A 25801-nucleotide genomic window follows, 5' to 3' on the forward strand; every position below is an offset into this window, starting at 1 on the left:
CATGCCCTGTACCTAAATTCAGAATAAACTTTAAATAATTTCTTCATCCATCCTGACAAAGCCCTAGTTTTAATAGTGATTAGTATTATATGGAAAAATACCTAGCTGAAGTGTAAAGTCCAAGCATATGTAGGAGAAGTAAATATAACCGCCCAACCTAAATCTCTTGGCCAACTATGTGCCTTTACCTCTTTGAAGAGGAATTATTCTTGCACTTGTTCAAAATGATACTACACACTCTTGGGTGAATGATCTTTTGTCTTATGCATCTGTAAGGAGAAGTGAATAATTGTGAGGGATGGAAACAATATATAGAGGTGATAGTTTGCTAATCAGTCAAGGATCTTGTACTAATTCTCGGTCCCTTGAGCAAAGCCTACACAAAGTCATTTGGGAGGAATCACTATGTCAGGATTGTTAGAAATAGCAACCTCCTCCACTCTCTGGAAGTGAGTTATGAAAGACGAGCAAACGCAACCTCTTATCTATTTCTGGAAGTCATTTTTGTATCTTTGTCTCCACCACCATCAACAGCGTCAGGGCTTTGGCTGATGGATCTTCACAATTGCAGATCTACCCTCCCACCGTGTTCCTCAGAGCTTTTAGTTTACTGACACAGAAGATGCTTTTGTTGAGCACTTCTCCATGATATGCAAGGAATGCTGCGCGTTCTGTCCTAGGACTTTGCCTCTCACTAGCTATGTTGCAGAACTATTTAAGTTCTGATATATTTCAGTCCTTCTAAAAAGGTAGGTAAGAGGCAGGATCTGGACCATAACTCTAAAAGTACTCAGGTTAGTGTAACATCTAAGCCATTTAATGGAGTATTTAAAGGCATTTGAACCATAAATGTCTTCTGATAAAGACATGCTGCAGTGAACATGGTCAGAGAAAGAGTGAGAGCTGGGGCGTTTCAGACTGGGAAGTGAGACTGCTGTTTAAGTTTATAAAGAATGTGGGTTTCTCTTCCAGATTTTCATTATATGTGTTCAGATCCTAAGACTGAGAATTTTTATCACATCAGTTAATACCAAGGATTGAGAATAAATGGTTTGTATAAGCTTTAGAAAATTATTCTGGTAAACTTAATCACCTGTTTAACATTTGACCAGTTCTTTCTGCTTTAGACTTACAGTTTAAGATCAGTGTAAACTAAATATATGTATAAACTATACATTAGTGGAGAGGAGCCACCAAATTGTGGGAATTTCACAGCAGGCATGTTCAAATTTTGCTTTTATGAAGAGATGACGTCAAATCCTTACTGTTCTAAGCCTCGGTGCCAGAGCACACATGAGCAGATTGCTCCAGTCTTGAATGGAGACTTACGTTTCAGTGTATATGCCATCTGGGTAATACAGTAACACCATAATGGCTATTTAACTGGAAAGTTTATAGGATTCTGTGTGTTGAATTTGCCTGTTTAGTTTTTTTAACGGATAGATGTTGTCTGGTGAAATTTAACCTCACTTCTTGACTGCTTTTTATCTCTGAATTAGACTATTATTCTTAAAATAGATTCTAAATTAGACACCAAGTCTGTCTTTTTTTTTTTTTTTTTTTTTTTTTTTTTAAATCTGAATTTACCATTATCTGAAGCAGCAGTAGATTTATTAGTTACAACACACAGATGGGACCCACCAAATTGTGACCTGTGGTGTGCCCTGAAATAAATTTCTGTATCTCATCAAGAAATTAGGACAACAAAACTTTTTGGAAGTCAAGGTTCTGGTGATTTTTGTGCATGGGATGAATCATCGAGAATCCTGGAATCCTATTTCTGTTTCATTATTCTGCTTCATAATTATGAGCTACTCTCAGTGCTCCTGACTGCCCTACCTGCTTCCCATCTGTCTCTCAGGCCTCTGAAGAAGGCCTTATTAAGTATCGGTATAGTATCTGGCATGATAGGACCTCTGACTGCTTCTGTTTATAATATAAAGAGCAAATACTACAATAATAATTCTGCAATGTAATACAACCTATAACTATATATGCGGATAATACATATTTAAAAAAAAAAAAAGGAAGATCCTCGCTGGGATCCAAAGGAATTATCTTTTGTCATCAAATTAAAAAGCATCCTCTTTGAAACTTATGAAGTAATGTTAGTATTAGCAATGCATATAGAGAAAATCTGGGGTATAGGAGTAAAAAAACCTGAATGACTAACTGGAATTTCACAGAGAAGACACGCATCTGAGCTCTTTGCTTTTTGCAACATCAGTATTTGGGAGGAAAACATTTGTTCAAGTGCCTTAGAGATCACATAGAAAACATGTTAATGTACAATATATTTGCTTCTTTTTCTTCTATAACTTATCTGTACTTTAAAAGCATTTATTGACATATTGCCATAAAATGTATTTAATTGAATCCAGTAGTCTCAAATTGGAAATGTATCTGACTGTATCGTGATGTGGTTTGTGGCAGATTGGGATATGTTGTTGTCCAGTGGTGAATATCACTTTGTTCTGTGAAATCTTTTTTATTTCAGCCTCCACTTTAGACCAAATATAATTTTGACTGTTGTCTTCTATGCCATCCATGTATTTGCATAAAACACTTCTCTCGTCTGTAACATGCAGGGAACTTAGGCCGTGTTCAATAATGAAAAGTCCAGCAAACATTTTTAAAAGCTTTTTTTGTTTACTAGAAGAGGGGATCTCCCACTGGTAAGGCCAGTGTTTTTAAGGAATTCTACATGGGGCTTTTCTGAGAAGGTAGCGAGTGAGTATTCACCTGGAGAGAGGTGTTGAGGGACAATGTACCCACACTGGGGGAAAGGAGGGAAATCCAGAGGGAAGGGGTAAGAACACTGTATGGAAAAAGGAAGAGGACCAGAGAGGAAGAAGAGAGGAAGAAGTCTCCTGATTTATTGGTACTCCCGACTACCCTCAAGTCCCACAGGAAAAGCTCAGTGAAAGCAGAAACACACAGGACATTTTTTTTTTTTTTTTCCTGCAGAATCAACTTACTTATTTAGTTTAAAGGTCTAGGTTAAAGTGTCTAGGTTGAAAGTTTTTCTAAGATTGCTTCTCCTTCCTTCCATGGTCCGTTTTAGGTTGTCTAGATGCCAAGGAGTTCAGAACAGACAGTGCACTGGAAAAACGCTATATGTGTCTTAGAGCTCAGGACAGAAGTGTCAGCATCTACTGCGTCTTCCTATCCAGGCAGTAAAGTACAACCTCAAATTTGTCTATTTAAGTAGGTGTAAAATATACAATGATTTATATTACTTGTGACTATTTGTTAAGAAAACTGGGCAAGGCTATAGCTTGTTGCTGGGAAATCACCAATGGCTCTAAAGCAATGAAAGTGAACAACTATTGCGGGTGGGCTTGGGTTTTTTTCCCTCTTTCTTTTTTTTATTGTTATAATCAAATATTCCTTTTCAAATGTGGGTAAGTACCTATGAATGAACAGTGTTAATTGTTTCTGTGAGTGCAATTACAGATAGTGGGAGGAGTGTTAAAGGAGACTAGCTTTAAATGAATTAGCACTGGTACTGAAAATAATCTTGGTAGCTAAGGCAGCATGTTAAAACTGTCCATGCTGAGCTCCAGCTTAGTTCATATAATTCACTACTTTTCTTTCAAAATACTCTAATCCCTGTCTTTGCTTACCCATGATGTTTGCTAGTTTCCGCACTCCCTTCATTGCAGATCTTGTTGGTACTGATGCCTCTCCTCCATGTGGGAGTCTTCCAGGATTTGGCACACACACATAATGCTTTTATGCACAAAACTGGCTTATGTCCTACCAGGCTTATAAACTACCTGCCTTGTGGTTAATACGTCACCGGCATGATTCCTGTCCTGACATAGATGTGAAATTGTGATAAGCCTTCAAATTTGATTTGGGGAAGTTTTAATGATTCTGTCACATATTCATAAAATCTTTGAAAAAAAAAATGCTGGAAGGAGCTCATCTAGAACAGCCCCTGTTTAAAGCTGGGTGAGTTTAAAAGATAAAATAAGATTAGATGAGATTGCCCAGGGCTCTGTCGTCTTGCCATCCTTCTCTTCCCGGCTGGGCGAGGAAGTTCTTTTGGTGGGTGCAGGGCACATATTGGTGAAATGGGGGGAGTGGGGAAACATCACCATGTGGCAGATGAGACCAACTGATCAACTTCAATGCATGAGTAGAGGAGGCACCAGAACTCCATTTCTTATTTCTTTTCCTTTCCTATTCCCAGAAACCTTTTCCCGTTGTGGTTTCCCTGACTTAACACTAATTTGGTTTTCAGGAGCAAATTAGATCTGTTTTTACAAAAATAAGCTGAAAAACTGGAAAAAGTGAAGACGGGTTCTGTCTGAGCAAATGTTGGACTGGAAATAGAGGTGCATAGTCCTGGGCTATTACAGATAGGCTATGGTCATGTTTGCAGTATAGCTCCATCTGGAAGTCTGACAAGTGTGCTGAGTCTACTCCCAGTGCTACTGGGAGATTCTCTGGGTCTGGAGATGTGTCTGTGGGTCACGGCCGTGAGAAGGCGGCAGGAAATAGAAGTGAAAATTGAGGAAGGTGTGTGCTCTGTAGGGCATAAATACATAGCTCCTGCGTACCTTGTTCATGTCTCCACTTTTAATGTTGCAAAGTTACTGGAATACCTTAGGTAGTTCCAAACCTTCATGTGTTATCTTGCCTCAAATTGTTCACGGTACACATATATGTAATTGGTCCTTGGCTAACATTGCTCTTCAGCTTGAGTAGCTCTTCTCATTTCTTGGTGTTTACCTCTGTGATGATGTGTTTATACAGACAGCTGTCACTTCCCCTCTTACCATTTGTTCGCTATGCAAAGCACACTAAGCTTTTATGGTCTCTCCTTGTAAAAGAGGCTCTTTAGTTCCCTTGTCTGCCCTGCACCTGTTCCAATTCATCCTAATTCAGCTTTATGAGGATGACAGACCTGTTTCAGGGGAGGTCACACCAGGGTCTCTCCAGCTCCAGTGACATGCTCCCTGTTTGTGCCTGTTTGTTTTGCGAGCAGTTCCTTCATGGTAATGCTTATTGACATGATTGACATTTTATCACCAACGAATCCCACTCTTCCTCCTTTTCACTTCCACTTCAGATCAGAAAAAATGTATCAGCCAAGACCATGACTCAAGACCACTGTGTGGTGCTTTCTGCTACTAAGTTTCACCCACTGTAGTTTACACAATGGTTGGGGTACTGAGCTTTTCCGTATGACAACCCCATGCTTCCAACCTGTGCCATTTGCATTTTTCTTTAACCATCTTTTACTTTTGTCCTCATTTCATTACTATCAAATAAAATAATCTCAGTTCTTATTCAGAAAGTCTACTAAAATTTAAATGGCAATAATTTACCTTTCAGTGGAACTCCGTGTTTTCTGCCTAGTTAGTCCCTCATCCATTTTACGCCACCGGTGCTAACCTGTGTCTTCTGTAACTTGCCTGATAATTCCCTATGTGTCAGAATAACAAATATTTTTTAGGAGTCATTTGATTTCTGTGTGTAATATGCGAGTCACATAAGGAACACATGCACTCTAACAAGTATGCTTACAGTTTTAAATGCAATTTGATGCATAACACTCTGCAAAATGGAAGATGAATTAGAACTGAAACAGAGCAAAGAGATCCTATGCTTAATTTGATAATAAAGATTTTATCTGGAGCTGTCAGGAACTGAATCTTCAGCTAGTTTAGTGATTTCCAGTTTCCAACAACCGCTGCAGTAGCAAGCAGCACCTTTATAAAGGCCAGGGGCAATTAATGCTACCAAATTTTTGCAGGGAAGCTGTTTATGAAGGCAGTGGCAGACAGCGCAGCAGGGAGCAGTGCTGGAACCCAAGCATATATGTGGGAATTTCATAGGGAAGGGTGTGAACCTGTGATAGCCGTTTGCACACAGAAGCTGTTGGACTCATCCCCTCATCCCCAGCTGACCTCCGGATCAGGGTTATGCTGCACATTGAGTGGGAAACATCCCCAGTGCAGGCACCGCGGGAGAGACCCGGCCTCTGCTAACCTGATGCGGGCTTACGGCAAGCGGGCTTACGGCAAACAGGCTTTCTGCAGCGACCATAAAGAGCCCAGCCTGCACATGACTTGTAAATTTAATTTCAGAAACCGGCCAGGCTAAGCTTCCCGTTTCATGTGCCTGTCTCTCTGTGGTATGTATACACGTCTTACTTGAAGTTGAGAAATATTCCTACTTTGCCTGTACCTAGTTCTGGACATTCGTGCTTTTCTATATCCCCATTTCCTCGGGTCGGGGCAGGCGGGAGCAGCCCCCTTCCCCTCGCCGGGCCTTCCCAGCGCTGTCCCAGGCGGGATCCTTTCCAGGACAGCTGGGGGAGCCGTGCCGGATCCCCGGTGCTCCCCGACGCCGACATTACCCTCTGCGACCCCCCCCGCCCCCCGCCCCCCCCGGCAGCGGGCCCCCTTGAGCCCCCGTCCCCTGCGGCAGCTCTGAGCAGAACTGCCAGGAGCCCGGCGGGGGCTGGAGGCGGCTCTCCCCGCCCCCGGCGGTCCGGGCCCCGCCGTCCCTCCCGGCGCGCTGGCGGCGGGGAAGGGCATGGAGTTGGCGGGAGTCTATAAAAAGCCGCCGTGAGACGAGGCCAGCGTGCTGCCAGAGCCGCCGGGAGAGGCTGAGGCGCGGCGGCGGGCCGCGGCAGCGACGCCGACACCATGATCAACCCCAGCTACTACCCGTGGGGCTACGACAGCGACAACGGTGAGTGGGGGAGCAGAGGTCTCCAAGTCAAAACTAGGCAGTTTTCCGCCGTTAGTATAATTTGGAACGTGACACAGCTTTGAAATCCAGCTTCAGGCTCGCCTTGAGGCAGGAGGCGCAGTGCCAGACTACCGTGCGGCCACCATCCCTCCTGCCCGCAGAGGCTGCGAACTGGGCGGCCTCTTGTTCCTGGCTCTCTGCTGTAGAACGAACAGCACAGCCTCGATCTGGCTTTTTCCACATGAAGTTCATCATAAAACCATGGCAATAATTAAATCCACGTTTCAAATTCCTGTCTTCTTCAGATGTCAGTGGCCTTTTCTCTCCCCAGATGGGTAGGTACGTGGTGCCACATTTGAATCATTTGGGCGTATTCCAACGTGTTTCTAACCATTGCTGGGCTTAGAGTACACACCTCTGTTTTCCATCCTTGGTGTATTGTCAGGCCTCCTAATAAGTAAAGTCTTGATGTTGCTATGAGAGTTTAGGTTCAGTTGAATGACGTGCAGTATCCAGTATTCCAGCTAGAATAATCTTAACTGCTTTTTATACGGCAAAACTCTTGACAGGGCATGACTGACAACCAGGCGATCAATAAACTTATTAATACATTTAATTGATGTTCTGTTCTGTAGCTAAGCAAAGGCAAGCTTGCATTTATTGTAAGATAAGTATAACTCATACCTAGCTGGAAAAGGTTTTGCATTGTATTTCTCTGTATTTTTTTCTAGGACCAGATCAGTGGCACAAAAATTACCCGATTGCCAAGGGACGCCATCAGTCACCTATTGAAATCAATAACAAAGACGTGCATTACGATCGCTCCCTACTACCGTGGTTTGCTAGTTATGATCCTGGTGCAGCTAAGACCATCCTCAATAATGGGAAAACCTGCAGAGTTGTGTTTGATGATTCGTTCGATAGATCAGGTTAGTTTTGTTGTCATCTCAAGCTGTTGTTCTGTATCAGTGATTATTTCTCAAGTTGCTTGGAAGACAGAGTGCTCTGAATGCTCATGGCTGTCAGAAGGTCTCTGTGTGCTGCCTGCTTGTGACGTAGAGGTTTCTGTGACTCCAGTGCCCTGCACAACTGGTGGGAAAGGCCTGGGACTACTTTTAAAGTCCATAGGTAAAATCTTAGGGAATGGAGAGAGCTGCAAATAAACTTGGTGCAGGATGAGTTAAGGTGTAAGGTAAATTTCTGAGCTTGCAAAAGCCACTGCTGTTGTGTTGCTTTACAGGAGCAAGGAGTCTAGGCTTTACCTATGAGGACTGAATTCCATTCAAGCTATTTGAGATGCCCAGCAGAACATCTTCAACTGTGTATATGGCTGAAGTTACAAAATTTTAATCATAGAATTGTTAAGGTTGGAAAAGATCATCAGGTCCAACTGTCAACCCAACACCACCATGCCCGCTAAACCATGTCCTGAGAACTGTACGCATGCAATTTCTGATAAATGAAGTAATATATATTACTGAAAATAAAGTCACAGTATTTAATCAGTTAAAACTCCCTTTGGCATTCATGAGATTTTGTCTTAATGAGGATTATAGGGCTGAGAAATTCCAGTGTTTCAACTTTAATGTCCAAAATCTTTTGTCCGCTCGTAGTTACGACAACGTACAATGTGCTGCATATATAATGCATAGCTTTTAAGAGCTAGTGGCTTATATATTTTGAAGAGATAGGTCTGTTCTGTTTAACAGGTGCTAGAAATATTTAGTTTATGTTGGCAGAACCACTGACGTTTCATGTTAATACTGTTGGCTATATTTCAAAGGAAAAAACATTACTGACAGAAGTATGAAATTGCATTAGTACTGCGATAAAAAGGAAAAATCAAATGCATACCTCACTCTCTGTTCTTGTATCAAGGTCAACAGAATTGTACAATTATTTATAGTACATGGAGTGGTAAGAAAAGGAAAAAGAAATGTCAATTTCAATAAAACATTGAGAAGTCTGTCTTCCACAGTGTACAGGCTTATTTCTTAACTGCATTAAAAGTTCCAATTTCTATTACAATGTAACTAGGGTTGACAGCTATAGTTACTAGGAGGAATTTTACTGATAGGTTGATTCATCTTAAATATCTATGGGTGTGGATTTAATTTAATGGATTTTTAGTGTATGACTTTGGTTTCTCGAAAACTGAGGATCAAAATATATGTCAGCTGGACTGGTTAATACAATAATATCAAAACTCACAAATGACTGTTCAGTCAAGAGTTTGATTACTTTTCTAGCGAAGTGAGAATCTTTAATGTTATTTGAATAAAAATATTATTAATGTCAGATAAAACAATACATCAATGAAGAGTTGCAGCTGTGGCATAAGAGAAGACCTCTGTGACCCTTACTTACCTTTTTTTACCATCTCTTGTTTTTTTGGAACAGCATCAAATATATCAATGTTGCATCTTCTGCATAAATGTCAAAGTAATTATTGTTATAATTACCCAGATTTTGAATGGGAGGGAGTATCCAGGCACAGCAATCTACAGCATGGATGCAACACTGTGGCCACAAACAGCAGAAAGTTTTGGAATGCTCTGAATTATTTTTTCAGATTAACTGCTCAGTAAGTGTTGTGTTCTGATCTCAGAAATAAACAGTGACTCACTGGAAAAAAAGTAGGTGTATTTCTCAACTCTTTGAAGGCAAGACACATTCAGTGTTTATTGTTATGTCTGCTTTGTTATACCATTGCCTGCAGAGTGTGTGGGTGGTGTTGCTTCTCTAATACAATGCTAATTGCAGGACAAATTCCACTGTGCATACTCCTGCTGCCTTGAGCGTATTTTAAGTGTTTTAGGGTACCTACAGTGACTTATTTTTTGTGTAAAGGAACAACCAGCTGCATAATACATACATATGTAATAGCAATCATATAGGAATGAAGCTTTTATACCTTTGGAACAAAGACATTCCATCCCTCTGTCTGTCCCTCTGTCTATCCCTCTACCACTCTATCTATCCAAATTATTTCTGAGTTAAACAGAAAACTAAAGGCTTCCTTTATCTTCCTAACTTTCAGTTAGAGTGGTCATACCCATATCTGTAGTTCTGTCTAGGTTTTCATTGGTGATAGATGAAATAGATTGCTGAATAAATTGCAAAGGTGAGTGATAAAATGAATTACTTTGGATGCCTCCAAGTTTTACTTCCATTGTGTCTTCTCTGCCAGCAATACTTTGAATATTCACCGTTGGGACAGTTTCTTAAATGCAAATGATTAGAGAGAAGCTTCTGGGGGAAGTACCGTCCAATGTAATTCACATTTGAAAAAGGCCTTATTAATATTATCTTTGGAGTTAGTTTAGTGGAGGTAATTGGAGAGTTTATCTCCAGCTATTTATAAAGTCTGTTTGACTTTTAAGAATATGCTGTACAATTGAGGGCTTTGATGACAGGTACTTGCTTTAAGAGCTGTGTCACGCCTCTGGTGCCTGTCCGTGCAAGTTAAGGGATTGTTGTGGACCCAGTTGCCTGTCTTACCTTACCAATGTGGGAGAAGGACCTTAAGCACTGTAAAATCATTGCAGGTAGAGGCTGGAGTCTCAAAATCCAGGAAAGAACTGGGAGCTGAAATCAAAACCCCCTAGGTGGCTATGCCCAGTAAAACCACTGCTATGTTTTTTGGACTGAACGGCAACTCAGATACTTTTTAGATTCAGCAATGACTCTGGTTTTGTTTTGAATTAGGGCTGAAATCTTATTTTTGCTAGTAGAGTACATTTGCTTTTAAAATTCCAAAAATATTCAGGCCAGAGAAGTGTCCTGGGAGCACCTAACTGGTGAGACCATTGTCATGATGCTGTGTGAGATATATAGCTTGTAACTTCCTTACAATTAAGGACTATTTGGCTTCCTTTATAATACCTTGGTTAGATGGTTAGATCAAGGTGTTCAATCATTTAATAAACAGTGAAGATACATAAGCTTTGTACTGGAACCCAGACACAGCAGCTGGGGAGAGATACACCAGGGCTATGTCAAATGGATGCCTTCTTTCATCTTCTCACCTTGGGTTTTTTGTTGTCACCTTGGCACTTTCTATGGAAGTTCCTCAGCTAAAGAGAGTCCTACTTCTCCTTTTATTGACTTTCTGTTGGATGGCTTCAGTGCAGACACACTTTCTTACAAGGTTACCTTGATGCTGTTTGCAGAATCTTTCAATTTCTTATCAAAAGAATGTGTGCCTTTGGAAGTGGATGATACAAAAACAAATTAAAGAGACAGTTACTGTTAAGTAGTGAGAGCTTGTTGCTTATCGGGTCTCTTCTAGCATGACTAGTGCTTGTGGACAGCATTTCCTAGAGTACCACTTTGTGGGAAATCTGATTTATCTTTGCAAATGCGATTTTGATTATCAGCTTCTGGTGAACATTTTGTTTGTTGACTGGTTCTAAAACAATGAAGACAAAACCCAGTAACTTTAATTAAAACTGGGGGAAGTCTGTCCATAGACACTCAAGTTTTGGTTGGTTCCTGCAAAAAGTTGCGTAGCATTTTGCGTGCTGAATTTACACTGGGAGAAGCCAGTAGCCATTACCAGAATAGCACAGCTAAATCCCAGTGCTTGTGCAGCTGTGGTACATACTACTTGATGGCTGTACTGCTTACTGCAAAAGGCAGCAAAGTTAAATTCTGCCTTCAGTGTTTAACACCTCTATCATTTGTAGTGTCTGCATGAAGGTACTGAGCATTAATATGTGCGCTGCAGAGCTTGGGTACAGGGAATTTTGAAGTTGAGTTTCTGTTAACTTTGAACTTCCATTGTAAAATGAAAAGTCAAGGGCTTGCTGAGGCTACAGTTACGCAGTGGACTGTCAGTTTTCTGCTCCTGGAGATGGGGATTTCAGGTCTACCGTAGGTCACAATCAAAGATGATTTTGGAGCTCACTGGTGAACAGGCTGTGATGAAGAGGCACAAAACTGAAAAAGGTGTGATGCAGTGCAGGTGAAGGTGGGTGGCACGCTGACAGACTTCTGTCAGCCACTTCTCTTTCCCAGTCTGCCCCTGTAAGACTACAAAGTTCAAATACAAACAAAAGTAATTCTTCTGCATATCTAGTCAGTGCTGGCTTAAAGCAAATTTTGGTGAGAACTGAAATTTCAGTTCCAAAAGCTTTTAAGAAATATGTTTTATCACTGCAGTTAGCCAGACAGAGATCCTCTTTTGAGCAGTGGCTTTTTTATAACATGTAAAATGTGGCACTAGCATTGAAAAGCTGTGATTTTATTTAAATCTGACTGCACTGTTAGATTCTGTTATAAAGCAGCATAACAAAGGTAATGTGTCTTTTAAAATTGTTCTGCAGTAATACCTTACTCATTTAATTTCACTGTGGTTTACCAGTTAATTTTATGGATTTGGCAGGATGTGAGGATCATAAAACTTGTAAGAACAGTTACTTATTCTCAGGTTTATGAACACAACTCACCTCATGAGCCTGTCTGGTGCTCCTTGCATTTTTCCACCTGACTTTCATGGTATTCCTTCATAGCAAACAAGGGTTTATGATGGATCAAATAAAAGGTGAGCTTTTTTGCTGGAACTGACGTCCACGTGTGTGTCCATGTAGGATTGCTCTATGACAGACCGTTCTTCAGTGTGGATGGGGGGGACATGGAATTTGAGCAACTGCTTCAGACTGACATGGCATTTTTATGGCTGGTATCAGGCACTGGTGCAGGGTGATGTGCCAACCCATATAAAAAGAGCCCAGTCACTGAGCCATGGGATGAGAGTTTGCCACGATAAGGCACCAAAAAAGAGTGAATACTTTTCTCCCTTGCCTTCTGGGGCTGCTTTGTACGTTCCTGTGCCTGGGCCATGTTCCTTTAACAACAGCAGGTTTGGGGGAGTTATTTTGATAAGTCTGCTGTGGCCATCCTATTTCTTCCTGTGGAGCAGAAACAGGACAGAAATGCCACGTTTCCAATACTCAGAAGGAAGTGAGGCCATTCAGCTACCCATGTGAAAAGGATTGCTCAGTATTTCAGAGGACTGAGAGAAAAGCTGACTGCCTGTATATCAGGGTGCGAGCTTGCAGGCTCCTTTTCTAAAGCTCTTGCTTTTTGTTTCACACATTTTCATATGTAGGAGCTCAGAGTGAGTCATGGGGCCTTCTAGAAAAGCACCCCTTTGTAAATATTTTGTGGTAGGAAAAGAACTACAGCAGCCCTAAAACTGGGAGTCTCAGATATTTAAGGTGAACATTTCCTGTGTAATAGTTGTTAGAATAATTTCCTGTTACTTATAAATATGTAAATATAAGAAAATAAAGCTATATTTTAACACCACTGAAAAACAATTTAAAGATACCTTAGTTTCTTTTGTAAACTTGCCTCATATTCTTTTTTCTAACTGTTACATGTGTGTCTATTTATTCATGTTAGTATTTTCTAAAAAAACCCAACAAAACCAGCAGGATAAACATACCTTTAGAATCTGGGTTACAAGCCACATGTTTTAAAACAAAAATTCTTTTACTACCTTTGAGCTATGCAGACATAGTTTGGGATTTTTTGTTTTAGATATTGGAGAACTTCATTCTTGTAACTGTTTTGTTTACCTTTTTCAAAGCATAGGGAAATTTCATTTACTTACATTGTTGTTTCATATAGTTCTATGTTTTATACCACACACTTGCAATTCAAAGAAAAAAAACACCTTTTTGTCCTCGAGGAGATGTTAGTTTATAGGCATCTTAGTCTTTGCATCATTCTGTCTGCTTCAAGTGTGCTAAGTAAAAGCTACTATTTATAGATGAGCGAAGCAGGAATGTGTTGGCATGAGGTGATGCAGAGCTTCACCTAATGCCCAGTTGAAAATGTCTGCTGATGGCCCATCAGTGGAAATAATGACATGTTTTTAACTTAAACTGGATTATTTGTACTTACAGGTCTATTTTAATGGAGAATTTATGGCTCTGATAGCTACTACTGTTACTGTGTCTGAATCGGCCACAGTACTGAATGGCTGTGGGAACAAGTAAAAGGGGTTTGTTGAAAGTAACAGTTTGCTCTTAATGTTCAGTAAAGAATACTCTTAGTACTTTATTTCTTGAGATGATCATGGATTTATTTCCTTTGCTTTTCAGATTTAAGTATGTTTTCCTCTAGTATGAAAAGACCTGTTCTTGGGAACTGCCGAATGGTTTATAGGGATGCTATAACTTCTCTCTCCAAATAAAATTAATTAGAATTGAATATAAATGAATATTTGCTGAATGTAAAGAACTTCTTCCCTTTTTATTGTGAGATCCTTTCAAATATACCACTTTCATTTGGTATGTAATGTAAAAAAGTTAAGATTGTGTAGAATACAGGGTATTGTTCATCACAGGCCGAACTTTTCTTTAGAAAAATAGCTTGCATTCTCAGTGATTTATTTGCTGGCTCATTTGCTGTTTTCTTTCTCCTCTTCCACAGCCAGAGGGAGCAGCCATTATAGCAGATGCATCATCAGTAATTTCATAGCTTTTTAAACAAATAAGTCATAGCCTGCAGTAAGAGACTCAATTTGTAGTGTTTTCTGGGAATTTGTTTATCATCTAACACTTCAGTAGTTGATCTTAATAATGGCTATTTTTGTGTGCTTTGATATAGCTATATATTAAATGGAATTCAGGGGCAGATTGAGGCACCTAAATTTAGGTGTCCTATGTGGGCTTTTAAAAGTGGGTGGGTTATGTCTCTGAACTCCCATTCTAGTCAACAGAGCCGGAGTCACACTTAATCAATGGAGTTCAGAGAGCAATTCAGGTTACCATCTGTCGAGTGTCTACCATAAGGCAAGCAGAATTACTCCAGAGGCTTGATTAGGGACTTACTTCATGCCATTTTTGATAACCTAATGTATTTCACCTTGCCTCCAGATACTGCTTTAGAAAAGTACAGATCTTGTATCACATCTTCCAGTCCTGTCCAGGTGAATTAAAAATGCAGCTGAATTAAAACAATGATCTCTATTGACTATAATGCAAGCCTAGACACAAATAATTGTCATCTGCCTCTAAGTGCATATAGCTGAAGATGGTTGCCTGAAGTGCTGCTAAAATCAGTGCAGATTTCCAAGAGGCAATCTGTACTCTCAGAACGTAGAGCATCTGTACAGTAAATATGTAAATATATATGTAAATATTTTAAATAGATACATATTTCTTTTAAAAGAATTGGGAGATACTTGAGTCTAATGCTGTTGCAGATTATCAATTGCAGTACTGAGAGGTGGGCCACTTCCAGGAGTCTACAGGCTGCGTCAGCTTCACTTTCATTGGGGTTCGTCTGATGATCATGGCTCTGAGCACGTTGTGAATGGAGTGAGATATGCGGGAGAGGTAAGGTTCACCACTTTTTACTTTAAAATAGGATGTAAAACGACATTTGTTGTTATCATTCAGGTGGGACAGAATTTGTCATTTGTCTGCTTTTCAAGGAGTTCTTTATTTATCTGTGACAGTTCGTGCTTATTCCCATCAATTCTTATAAATGTGAATCAAGTTGAAGTAATTCTTACAACACAAGAAAAGAAAAATACTATGTGCAACAGAAGTGTCCATGTTCTCAAACCAACGTGGCTTGAAACATAGGACAGCAAGACTGAATTACTAAGAAGCAATGCAAACTTACTAAAACAGTATTCTGAAAGTAGAGTACTCTAGCAGAAGTATAACATTGTAGTGACAGAATGGAGGAAGAATGTGTTACCTTAATTTTCTACTACTTCAGCATTGTAAGGAAAGATGAGAACTGTAGACTAATAATATACAGAGCTTACATGCATATGGATTCTTTGCTAGAATTGCTGTATTTTGAAAACCAAATGGAAACGAATCACTTATCAGTAGCTGACTTCTGAACTGCATGTTCTATCTGCTTACTTAAGCATGTTTTCTGTGTTCTTCAGCTCTAAGATTAGATTTTCGTTCTTTTCTGCAGTTTCTGTATTGAGATGTGTATAGTTTATTTTAAAGCAATTTAAACTGCAATATAGGGCTGATAAAACTCATATATGAATTGCTGTCCCTTTTTTCTCTCTCTTTTTTTTTTTTTTCGGAAGGCCTAATCCTCATTCTTTGTTGCCCCAAACTCTCTCATGTATATGGAGAACTCTAAATTCAGCCTCTGATGACTCGCTATACAATAATGGATTTTTTTTTTTACATGTTTTTCTTTGTTTCCAGCTACATTTGTTACACTGGAATCCCAAATACAGTAATTACCTTGATGCTGTGAGAAGAACTGATGGAATAGCTGTTTTGGCCATATTTTTGCAAGTAAGTAGAAGCATGCAACCCTTCTTCGTACTGCTGCTATAGAGTTTTCTAGTCTTACAGACTTAAAAAAGCCAAACTCTCTGAGTATATTTTCTAGGGATCATACCACATTGAAGGCTTGACTTTCAGTAACACATATAACTTTTCAAGTTACGGAGCATATTATTTCAAATGGTATCCAATGCTGCACACACTTGTCCCAGCAGCTGTTGTGTCACTGTGTGGCTGGTGGAAGCTCTAAATCCAGATGTATTTGCCCCTGCTTTGGGGACACAATGTCAGTAGTGGCCCTCTGACCAATAGCAGTCAGCTGTCTTCTGTGCTAATCATGGACTGCTTTCAAGAGCAGATACCCCTCCTAGGCTTTTGATGGACTTTCTCCCAGGCAAAACTAACTCACAGACAATACGTGTAACTCATCCCTTTTTAGAATCTTTTTTTAAAATCCTTTGGGGGGCATGCAGTCTTAGCCTGAAATGTTGGCCTTTGTTCTCTCTCTTGTTTAATTAATATTCACTAGGGATGGAAAGATGGACGTCTGTGTTGAGATCAACAATTGCAAACAGTAGATCTGACCATGAAATCTGGTTTTTAAACTAGAATGAAACTTTTTCCAAATTCTGTACTTGATTCTGAAGAGTTGTTTATCTTTGTTAGATAATCTAAAATTCAATGTCAATAGGAATAGTTGTATTGTGAAATAATCCATGATGCTGAGTTTCTGTACTGAATATAGCTTCTTCATTTGGGTCATAATGTCTGTTGGGATATGGACAGAAAACATCGCTTCCTAAGCTGGTAGGGGTGATAAGTTGGGTTAATGCACTGTAATTTTATAGTTGATATATATTTAGATGCACATATAAAAAGTAGGAGAAAGAAGAAAACTGATTTAGCAGAACTCTTTGGTTAGCTCATGCTTTCTTCTTTGCAGGTTGGGAAGACTCCCAAACCGGAGATGAAGAGAATTCTCGAAGAAATAAATGCGATCAAAACAAAGGTAACAATGTTGGGCTTTTTATTATAGGAAGATTGCTGCAAATCCTCAGGACAAAAAAAAAAATCAAGAAGCATGACTTCTAGTTTTCAAATTCTGCTCTGCAACATTGCCAGAATATACTTGTGAATAAACCATGGGTGGCTTTTCTTTAACAAGAAAAGTCTTTTCTTCCATTTACGTATGAGCCTTCTTTGGCTTTAGTGGGCCTTATAATTTTGTGAAAATGAGAGTCATCTTGCCAAACTTTACTCACCTAAAAACTAGGCATGGAGTCTTACTCCCTCAGTGGTCAATGACAAAAGCAAGGCACCTTTGGAAATTGGTCCATGCGGAATTGAAATAGGTCGCCTAATGGTCCTTTGGAAATGCCACAGACTAGACATCTGTGACTCAGATAACGTTACGTGACTAGAATCTCAGATTTCATAGGTTTTCTTGTTTGTTATTAGCACAAGTATTATAAATCTAGATTACCTGTCTCACTTCATTATGTGGTGACCTAATCCATATTCAGTAGAAAGGCAGAACTTCCACAAGAAAAGAGGCCAGAAGGAAGAGTATTTCTGCACAGAAATGTGTGAAGCACATTGGCACTGGGCGCTGCTTCACATGAGTTAGCTGAGGTATGAGTAGTAGTGTCATGGAGTTGTATGTTGTGTGGTGCTTCTCTGGGCCCATCTGTGAGGGTCACTCAGTCCACTTATCTTTACTCTGCATCCATCATTGTGTCTTGTGTAGACGTATGCTTAGTTTCCTTAGTTCGTACCTTTGAAGTATCCGAGTCCCTCTCTGTTTCATAAAATACCAGAGCTGCATCTTTACCTAATTTGACTAGAACTGTTGAAGAGTTTTCTGTTTGGTATCGTTGTGGTTTCTTTTAAAGGGGAAAGAAGCTCCTTTTCCAAACTTCGATCCTTCAATTCTTTTCCCTAAATCTCGTGACTACTGGACATACCATGGGTCTTTCACTACTCCACCTTGCGAAGAGTGCATCACCTGGATTGTTCTTAGAGAGCCTATCATGGTCAGCTCAGACCAGGTAAATTTCAAATAGATAATATTTTACCCACTTCTTTTTAGTTACATGCCATAACCCGATCTTATTCTTTTGACAAGAAAAATGCTCATTCAATTCTGTGAGAAATTGCATGATTAAAAGGACAGTGAAGAACTGAATGCCTTAGGAACTACCTTGGGCCTCCATAGGGAACCTGTAAAAATCTTCAAAGGACTGCATTCTACAACCTAATATGTGGAATCAACCTGTTGGACGTATCTCTTTATCTATCTCTATGACTCTTATATTAACTAATTGAGTAGAGATGGTGGCCTTCTCTACTTGGAACAGCTCATTCTTTCCTAGCCTGTGTCAGACATCGTGGTTGTTCAGATCCACAGGCCTCAGAGAGCTTTATAAAGCAGTAAAATCATAACACAGCGTAGATGGTAAGAGTTTAAAGCAGTTTGGAGTGTGACTGACAGCAAGCAGTAGTTATTATATGTGAGAGTTGTTGCTCCCATGGGTGAGAGATGTCTTGTGACATCAACTAAAGAAAAGAGTACTTATCCTTTTGTTTCCCAATCCCTCTGTTACCGCAATATTAACTCTTGCTAGTAGGAAAGGACGCAGCTGTGGCTTATACCTCGTATTTTACACGGAGCTCAAAACACTGCATTACACCAGGAGCCAGTGTAGAAAAGCTGAAGCCACTAACTTGTATTCTCCTGCAACCATTTAAATCAGAACATTGGCATATTTAGCTAAAGCTTGTTAGGTTTGTACTAAGAACTTTGATTATGCAGGATTTTTTCAACCATTTATATTATCTCAAGCTGCCTCACGTAAAGTGTTCATTGTTTATCATGGTGAATGTTTGAGGGTAATCACTGGACAAATTGTGAAATAAAGCTGCTGTGAAAGTGACCGTCTGCAATGTAATTCAGTGGGACAGTGAGATACCCTAACTACATTGCACGCTGCATGAAGTGGGAGTCCAGTGTTCTCACCTAATGCAGCTGAGCATTTCCAAATTTTGAACATTATACTTTGCGAATATGTCTCTTACAGCATGCTTCTTTCAAAACCTTCTTTTGCCAAAATACCTAATTTAGTGAGATTGGTGATTCTGTCTGCCCCGTATTCTAGATGGCATCATGTAACCAAGAAAATTACAGAAGTGTTGCATCAGGTGCTTGATACCCGTGTTTCAGGAAGGTATACCAGCTAAATTTTCACAAACAGGAGCAGCATCAGATAACTATAATTTCTTGTTAATTTGAAAGCCTTCTCTGCTCACTTACCATAAGGAAGTATTTCTTGTTAATCCTCATTCCTTAATCCCATTTATAGAATTTGAGTGCCCTCTTTCATCATATTTCAGCCTATGATGATACTTGTAGTGCACAAGTCAGTTTTCTCATCTGAGATTATTCCTCTACTCAGCAGACTATAATGGTATGATATCACAAATTTTAAGACTCCAAGATAGTGAGAACATGAACATTAATCAAGTGACACATAACTTTTCAGTTTAGGTTCTTAAGGTGATAAGGTGTTTCTTTGTATTGATTGCTGTGCATGCATCACAAGAAAATCTGTTTTCTAGTACTTTGTATTTATGTGGCTCTTTATCTTTTAAAGACTAGAACTCGGGTGTGACAGAAACTTAGCTGGCGAGAGATGAAATATGCTAATGTATTCATATAATTTACAGCTTAATTTTCACAGCTCTTTGAATTGATCTGTTTCCTTGTCCATCCAAAAATCAAAATATGTGGCCTATTTTGAGGCTGGTACTTGTGTGAAAAATACAACTATGATCTGACTGGTTTCCACCAAATAATTCTGCTTAGAGGTTTATATTACGAAGATTGGCTACAGATTTTGTTGGGAAATGTGTAGTCATTAATGAGCATCTCTGATTTAAAATGCTTTTTCAAAGGAATAACTAATCACATCATTGATCCAGCTTCATGAAAATACTTTGGGTCACTGCTGTATTTGGGTCATGGCCTTTTTTTCAGATTTTTTTTCGTCTAAAGTTAGTGAATTTTGGGAAACATACAGACTGTTCTCTAACTGGCGCTACTGTAGAAAAAATATGAAACCTTTTAGGTAAAAAGGAAATTGTGACATATAGATGGGACATTGGCTCTTATCCTGAGCTAACTGCTTTTCAGGCAGAATTGGCAGTGTTCGTGTGGTACTGGATAGAAATGCAATACCAAGACTTTCCTCACTCCAGAGTGCCTGCAGTCTAAATAATGTATTGATAAAAGAGGATTGTGTTACCAATTATTTCTAATCCTAGAAAGTGTCCTACCATGGCAGCCTCCTTAATAGTAATTATTTTAAGTGCATGTGCATTTACTACATTGGATTGCTCGGATGCTTTTGCAGCCAGACGGTAACAGTATATTAGCCACAAGGGTAAGAGCAGTCAGTGCGAATCAGTACTCTGCAGGAAAAATCAATTCACCAGAAATCCCTGTGAGATGTAGAGCGCGTGACCTAGTTGCTCCGATTATGTTTAAGGAAAGGGTAGGAATTTAACTGTGGAATGACTGTCCAATGACAGACTATTTTTTTCACCTTTATGTAGCTATAGCATGAATATATGATTTATTTATTTTTTTACTGAGTAGGGCAGATCTTCCACAAATATAATAAAACCCAGCAATCTCTTCTCCAATGGTACTTTATCAGTATGAACGAAATGGATGAACTATTTTCATCTCCTACTGTTCTCATACAAATTATTCTTCATCTGATATCTGAAATTTAATTTCAGATGGATAATCCAGCTGATGCATATTATACTGGTTATGAATGTGACATGGTCACTGTTCAGGCAAACTGAGATAGCTGGCTTTTCTGGGCTGAAGAGCAACGTTGAGACGCCTGAGCTAGTTCAGTCCGTAAACTGGAGTTAGTGTCGTCACAGTGAACCCAGGCTTTACAGCCTGGACAGAAGTTTGGCTTCTGTTGGACTTGAACTCTGTATCGTAAAGGGTAGATACATCAGCGTATTGAAGCTAACTGTGAGCAAAGGTGATGCGTGCCATGCATGGGACCATGTTTTCAGTGTATGCCTGGGAGAGTGTACACATCCTTTTCACGGTAAGCCATTCCAACAGGGAAGTGTCAAGTGTCTGAGTCACAGCTGACATGCTTCTGTCTAATATGAGTGGCAGTGACAACAAATGAACATAGTGTATCTGTAAGTGGGTATATGTGTTCCATCCTTTGAAAATCAGAAAGCAGTAGAGGAAGAACATTATACAGTTTTGAAGAGTATGAGTAGAACTCTTCTTACGGCATCCCTCAAAAAAACCCACACCTTGGTTAAAAAAAAGAAAAAAGTCCAAGGAGAGTCAAGCTGCAGACCCTGTTTACAAACCATTTGAAACCTTGACCAAGTCTTTATCCACATTTACACTTCTGTTATTAAAAATGGACTTTTTTGCGTCAGTGCAGCAGAATATATCCTCTGTTACAGACCCACCATGGAAATGAACAATTAGTTTATAATTTAGCCTTACAGCTTGCAATTCCAGAGGGTTCTTAACAATCAGAACTAAGGCAGGGTTAGAGTAGGAGAGGTATATTAGGGCATAGGCTGTTCTATTCTCATTTTCTAAGGACTTCCCACAGTTTTTTGTCTGTACACAGTTCTGTAGACAGTACACAAATGACAGTAGTTTTCACAGTCCTATTCAGATAGGACCCATTTTTTTGTGTCTGGACCATTTCTAAGAATATTACTGCTAGGAAAAGAACATGAGTACAGTTCTTGTGGTGATGGGGTGAAGACCATCTTCACAACTTTGAAGGAGACTTTGTCCCCAGTTTCTGGGGCTGGACCAGCCTCCTTGGTTTAATTGTTGGGCTGTGGATTTGATCCCAAGGGATTTTCATCAGGATACTAAGATTTTTGCTCTCCTGCAGATGGCGAAGCTCCGCAGCCTATCCAAGAACGCCGAGAATGAACCTGTTCTCCCTCTGGTGGATAACTGGCGCCCGACTCAGCCTAGATATTTCAGGATGGTGAGCGCATCATTCCTCTAGGACCTAGCTCAGGTTGGGTGTCCGCGAGATGGTTTTGTTCTGTGTCCTCTGTTGCATTTAGACAGAACTCCAGCTCTGAGTCTGAAGGCTGAAACTTTGAGTCATGAAATGTGAATTTAGCTTTCAGAGGATAACATTTACTTAGGCAAATCCTATCATTAAAATGGAAGTAGAGAATCTGTTTGTTTTTTCGTAACTGCTTTAACATTAGCTTTTGTTAATAGTACAAAGGAAGAAAGAAGATGCTACTAACAACTACAAAACCATTTCCTATTGCCTATATGTCCCTTGATGTTTGCCTTACTTCATGCTAAAGAGGTTGCAGTTAAGAGAATTGTTCTCAGCATAAAAACATATTTTTCAGTAGTTGTTTTCAGCATTATCCATATCCTGCTCGGAGCTGTACCAGTTAATGCACAAGGCATTCTTTGAAATAAACAAGAGCACTCTTCTGGTATTTGATACCCACATAAAATATGAAAGGATAGAAAATTGCTTCATAACCATTGTTTAACAACTAAGCCTTTGACTTCTTAAAATAATGGATGGATGAAACAGAGGTCTGTTCTGAAAATTTTATTCACCACATTATACATAGTTAAAACTGTGGAATGGGGGAAGAGCTGTTTCTGTTTGTGTCACAACTGGTTGCCCATATTAAAAGACTAATTTGCATTTTAATGTTGTAGCAATCAAAGTGACATGGATTTTGAAAACTCGGTCTTCATATCCTGAATATGTATTTTCTCCATGTGTGCAAGTGGCTTTTCTGTGTAAAAAGGGTGTTAAGATAGCAAAAGTTCTTATTCTTTCTAGTGGTTTTTTGAGGCAGATTCTCACTTTGTGTGCAAATATAATTGATCCTGCTGTCAATGAGATTTGCACATAAATATCTGAAACCACAGTTTGACTCTCCTGATCAAAATGCCGTTGACCAGGGTATTCTTGTCTCTTGTTTTGCCATAAAGAACAATGAAACAGGATTGTAAGCCTATACTTGAAAAAACAGTATTTCTGCATTAAAAAATCCAACAATAATAAATACATTTACTTAAGAATTTTTGTTCTGCATGTTTTTTTCCCAGCTTTAGAAACATGTAAAAATAAGAGAATTTTAAAGACTTGTCAGTGTCTTCTGTAATAACACCTGCATGGAACTTGACGATGGATGGTGTCTTTTTCAGATGTTTGTTCGAACTGCAAGAGTACTGGTATTTCATGTGACTGCAAGCAGGGAAATAGCTTAAATATGCTACATCATGGAGACATCCACATCTATTCTTTTAGTGACATCACCCTATTCTGACAGTGGCTTTCTTGTAACGTCGTGTGAATCAACTCCTTTGCAAGTGTGTTGATTGCTCAGTGAAAAAGTTCAGGCTGTATCTAAAGCCATTAATCCGAGTGGTAATTTACATCGAGCTCTGAAGTGTAAAGTAGCTGCTGCCCCGGCAATGGCTGGACTCGTAGCTGCCATGCTGTAGGGCAGGAGGATGTTGCTGAGATTGGTGATGAGACAGGGGTTATGCCTCCTGTCTCCAGGTTCCCCACGGTGAAAGTTTCTGGACTGTGTGCGGACTTTGCTTTCTTCCTTCGAATAGGTGGTGTTTTGACCAGGAAATTTCATTTAGTCATTGTTAGTATTTCCCAACCAATTTCCCAAATGGATCACATTGTGTTGTGCATGTTTGCACTTTTCATTTGTAGCCACATTGTGAAATGATTCAGATGAGTTAACGTCTGTTTACATTGCATGCACGTACTACTGACTTTGATACAGATTGTCTTATGTGTACATACTTCTGCTTACTCGGATGGATGACTTACACCAGTAAAGCCTATGCAGGTCCCTATGTTTGAAAACATACTTTCTTTTTTTTTTAAATAATTGATTAAATGTTGTTTCTTCCCAGGTGGGTCATTCCAGGACAGCTCAAAGCATAGCTTTGAGTTTGACCACCAGTACTCAACACAGTGTTAGCTGTAGGGGTAAGAACGTGCTGCTGGATTGTGCTTTATACTTCAGAGGAAGGTTTAATCCATAGAGATTTCTTTTTCTTATAAACTTCTAAGTAAATATCCAAAACAACATCAGGAAGTATTCTGTACCTGGTAACTGATGTTATTCTGAACAGGAATGCAAGTCACAGAATATCGTTGACCATGCAGGACAGCTTCCTGCCTTCAGGTGAAAACGGCAATTTCCTGATGTGTGAAAATATGAGAAAACAATACTATAAACACCTTTCTCCTTTCTACTTGTTTTTCTCCAGTCAATTCTGCAATATATATCTGTTTGCTTATGTTGCTTCATTAGAAAAAGGAATTTTGAAGCAAAATTTCTTTTCTAAAATGTGTAATTTGCTGCTAATTATGATAACAGTTAATTTATAGTATGCTTTATTAAACTAAGCTGCATATTTTAGAGCTTAGAGCAGGCTTTATCTTTCTTGCAATTTATGATATTGCAAACCTGGAACATGTAATCTCAGGGTTTTTTTAATGATACAGTGGTTTCCCAGTCACATTTCGCAAAGGAACTGTCTGGGTTCTGTAAATGAAGCTGAGGTAAGCCTCATCCTCTAGAAGAGCCATGTTTATTAACTTTGAAACTTGAAGTGATCTCTCTAAACAGTCATTTGACTTTTCCATGCAGTTGGTTTCATAATACCTGTGTTTATAGTTAGCAAAAGGTAGACTAAATTAGGCTCAGGACTGTGTTGACTCAGTCGCAGACAGGAGGAAGCCTGTGAATATGGGTTTTGGCAGCTGTTTTACAGACCCCCTTCCAATGTTTAAGGGACTGTCTGAAGTAATGATGACAGACAGAGAAAAGAATGATTCAGCAGGCATTGAAAAAAAAAAAGGAAAGTGTAGGAGTAGGAGGAAAACAAAAAGCCAAAGAATGACGGGGGCGGGGGAGGGGGGGGGGGGCACTTCAGCTGCACTGTAAATTGAGCTGTAAACTGAAAGGATGAGGAGATTAGGGAGAGTTCTGAAGGCAGCAAGGGAGGAAATGTGGGGTGCTGTGAGTCAGTGTTTAGAATGTCTGCATATCTGATGCAGTTTTCTTTTCTTTCTGGCTGTGTTCATACTTTACAGAGGTTCTCCCTTGCTTTTAGCTGGCAGCTTTCTGTAAGTACAAGAAAAATGAATCACTGGTACGACTGAATTCAGATCACTGCAGGTCGCTGTAGTAATAACATCCCATGAGGTATAGCTTTACACACAGTGAGAGCAGGGAGCCTTGGGTTCAGAAGTGTTTGGTAAAAAGGGGAGACATCAATTTTTCATCTGGGTGGGGCAGAAAACAATGAGTTACTACTATACATACCATGTATGCCTGTCTATACTTGGAGATACCAGTGCTAATTAGGAGCCGTCCCTCTGAAACAGAAATTCAGACATGCGACATGCAGCCACATTGCACGGCTCGCTGACAGCCTCTTCTCCAGGTTACTTTTCATCTGCTGCAGATGTCAGAAAATATTTGGCTTGGCCTAGCTCTCTGGTGCTGTGAGCCTTCCTGAAACTTGAAGCACTTTAAAAGGCTTGGCTGTACCTGCATACACGTCACTGTCAGTCTTGAACGTGGGTAAGAATGTGCATGTAGCATGACATCACAGCTGCCATAGCACCAGAGACGCTATTATGCTCGTCAACAATGAAGATGAATGACCATCAATTTCAGGTAAGATCTGCCTGTCTAAACTTGGTCAGGCTAAAAGATAT

At 39.7% G+C, this 25801-nt stretch overlaps 1 protein-coding gene across 2 annotated transcripts; it reads left to right on the forward strand.

The window, feature by feature from the left end:
• Window positions 1-6665: 6665 nt before the first annotated feature.
• LOC104340623 (carbonic anhydrase 3) lies at window positions 6666-22069 on the forward strand. Of its 2 annotated transcripts, XM_009948329.2 has the most exons (7): window positions 6666-6711; window positions 7443-7640; window positions 14944-15062; window positions 15909-16001; window positions 16936-17001; window positions 17885-18040; window positions 21950-22069. In XM_009948329.2, the coding sequence occupies exons 1-7, from the start codon at window positions 6666-6668 to the stop codon at window positions 22067-22069; spliced, it is 798 nt and encodes a 265-aa protein (XP_009946631.1). The 2 variants fall into 2 exon arrangements, with proteins under 2 accessions (XP_009946631.1, XP_086321529.1); XM_086465403.1 differs by lacking the exon at window positions 17885-18040.
• Window positions 22070-25801: the final 3732 nt, after the last annotated feature.

The sequence above is a fragment of the Leptosomus discolor genome, chromosome 5 (genome assembly GCF_034619465.1).
Source record: "Leptosomus discolor isolate bLepDis1 chromosome 5, bLepDis1.hap2, whole genome shotgun sequence".
Lineage (NCBI taxonomy): Eukaryota > Metazoa > Chordata > Aves > Leptosomiformes > Leptosomidae > Leptosomus > Leptosomus discolor.

Excerpts from the sequence above, each read along its gene's own strand:
- LOC104340623 (XM_009948329.2), top strand. The coding sequence starts at position 6,666 with ATGATCAACCCCAGCTACTACCCGTGGGGCTACGACAGCGACAACG. Across the intron at positions 16,002-16,935 it reads TTTTGGCCATATTTTTGCAA|GTTGGGAAGACTCCCAAACC; the intron begins GTAAGTAGAAGC and ends TCTTCTTTGCAG. Across the intron at positions 17,002-17,884 it reads TAAATGCGATCAAAACAAAG|GGGAAAGAAGCTCCTTTTCC; the intron begins GTAACAATGTTG and ends TTTCTTTTAAAG.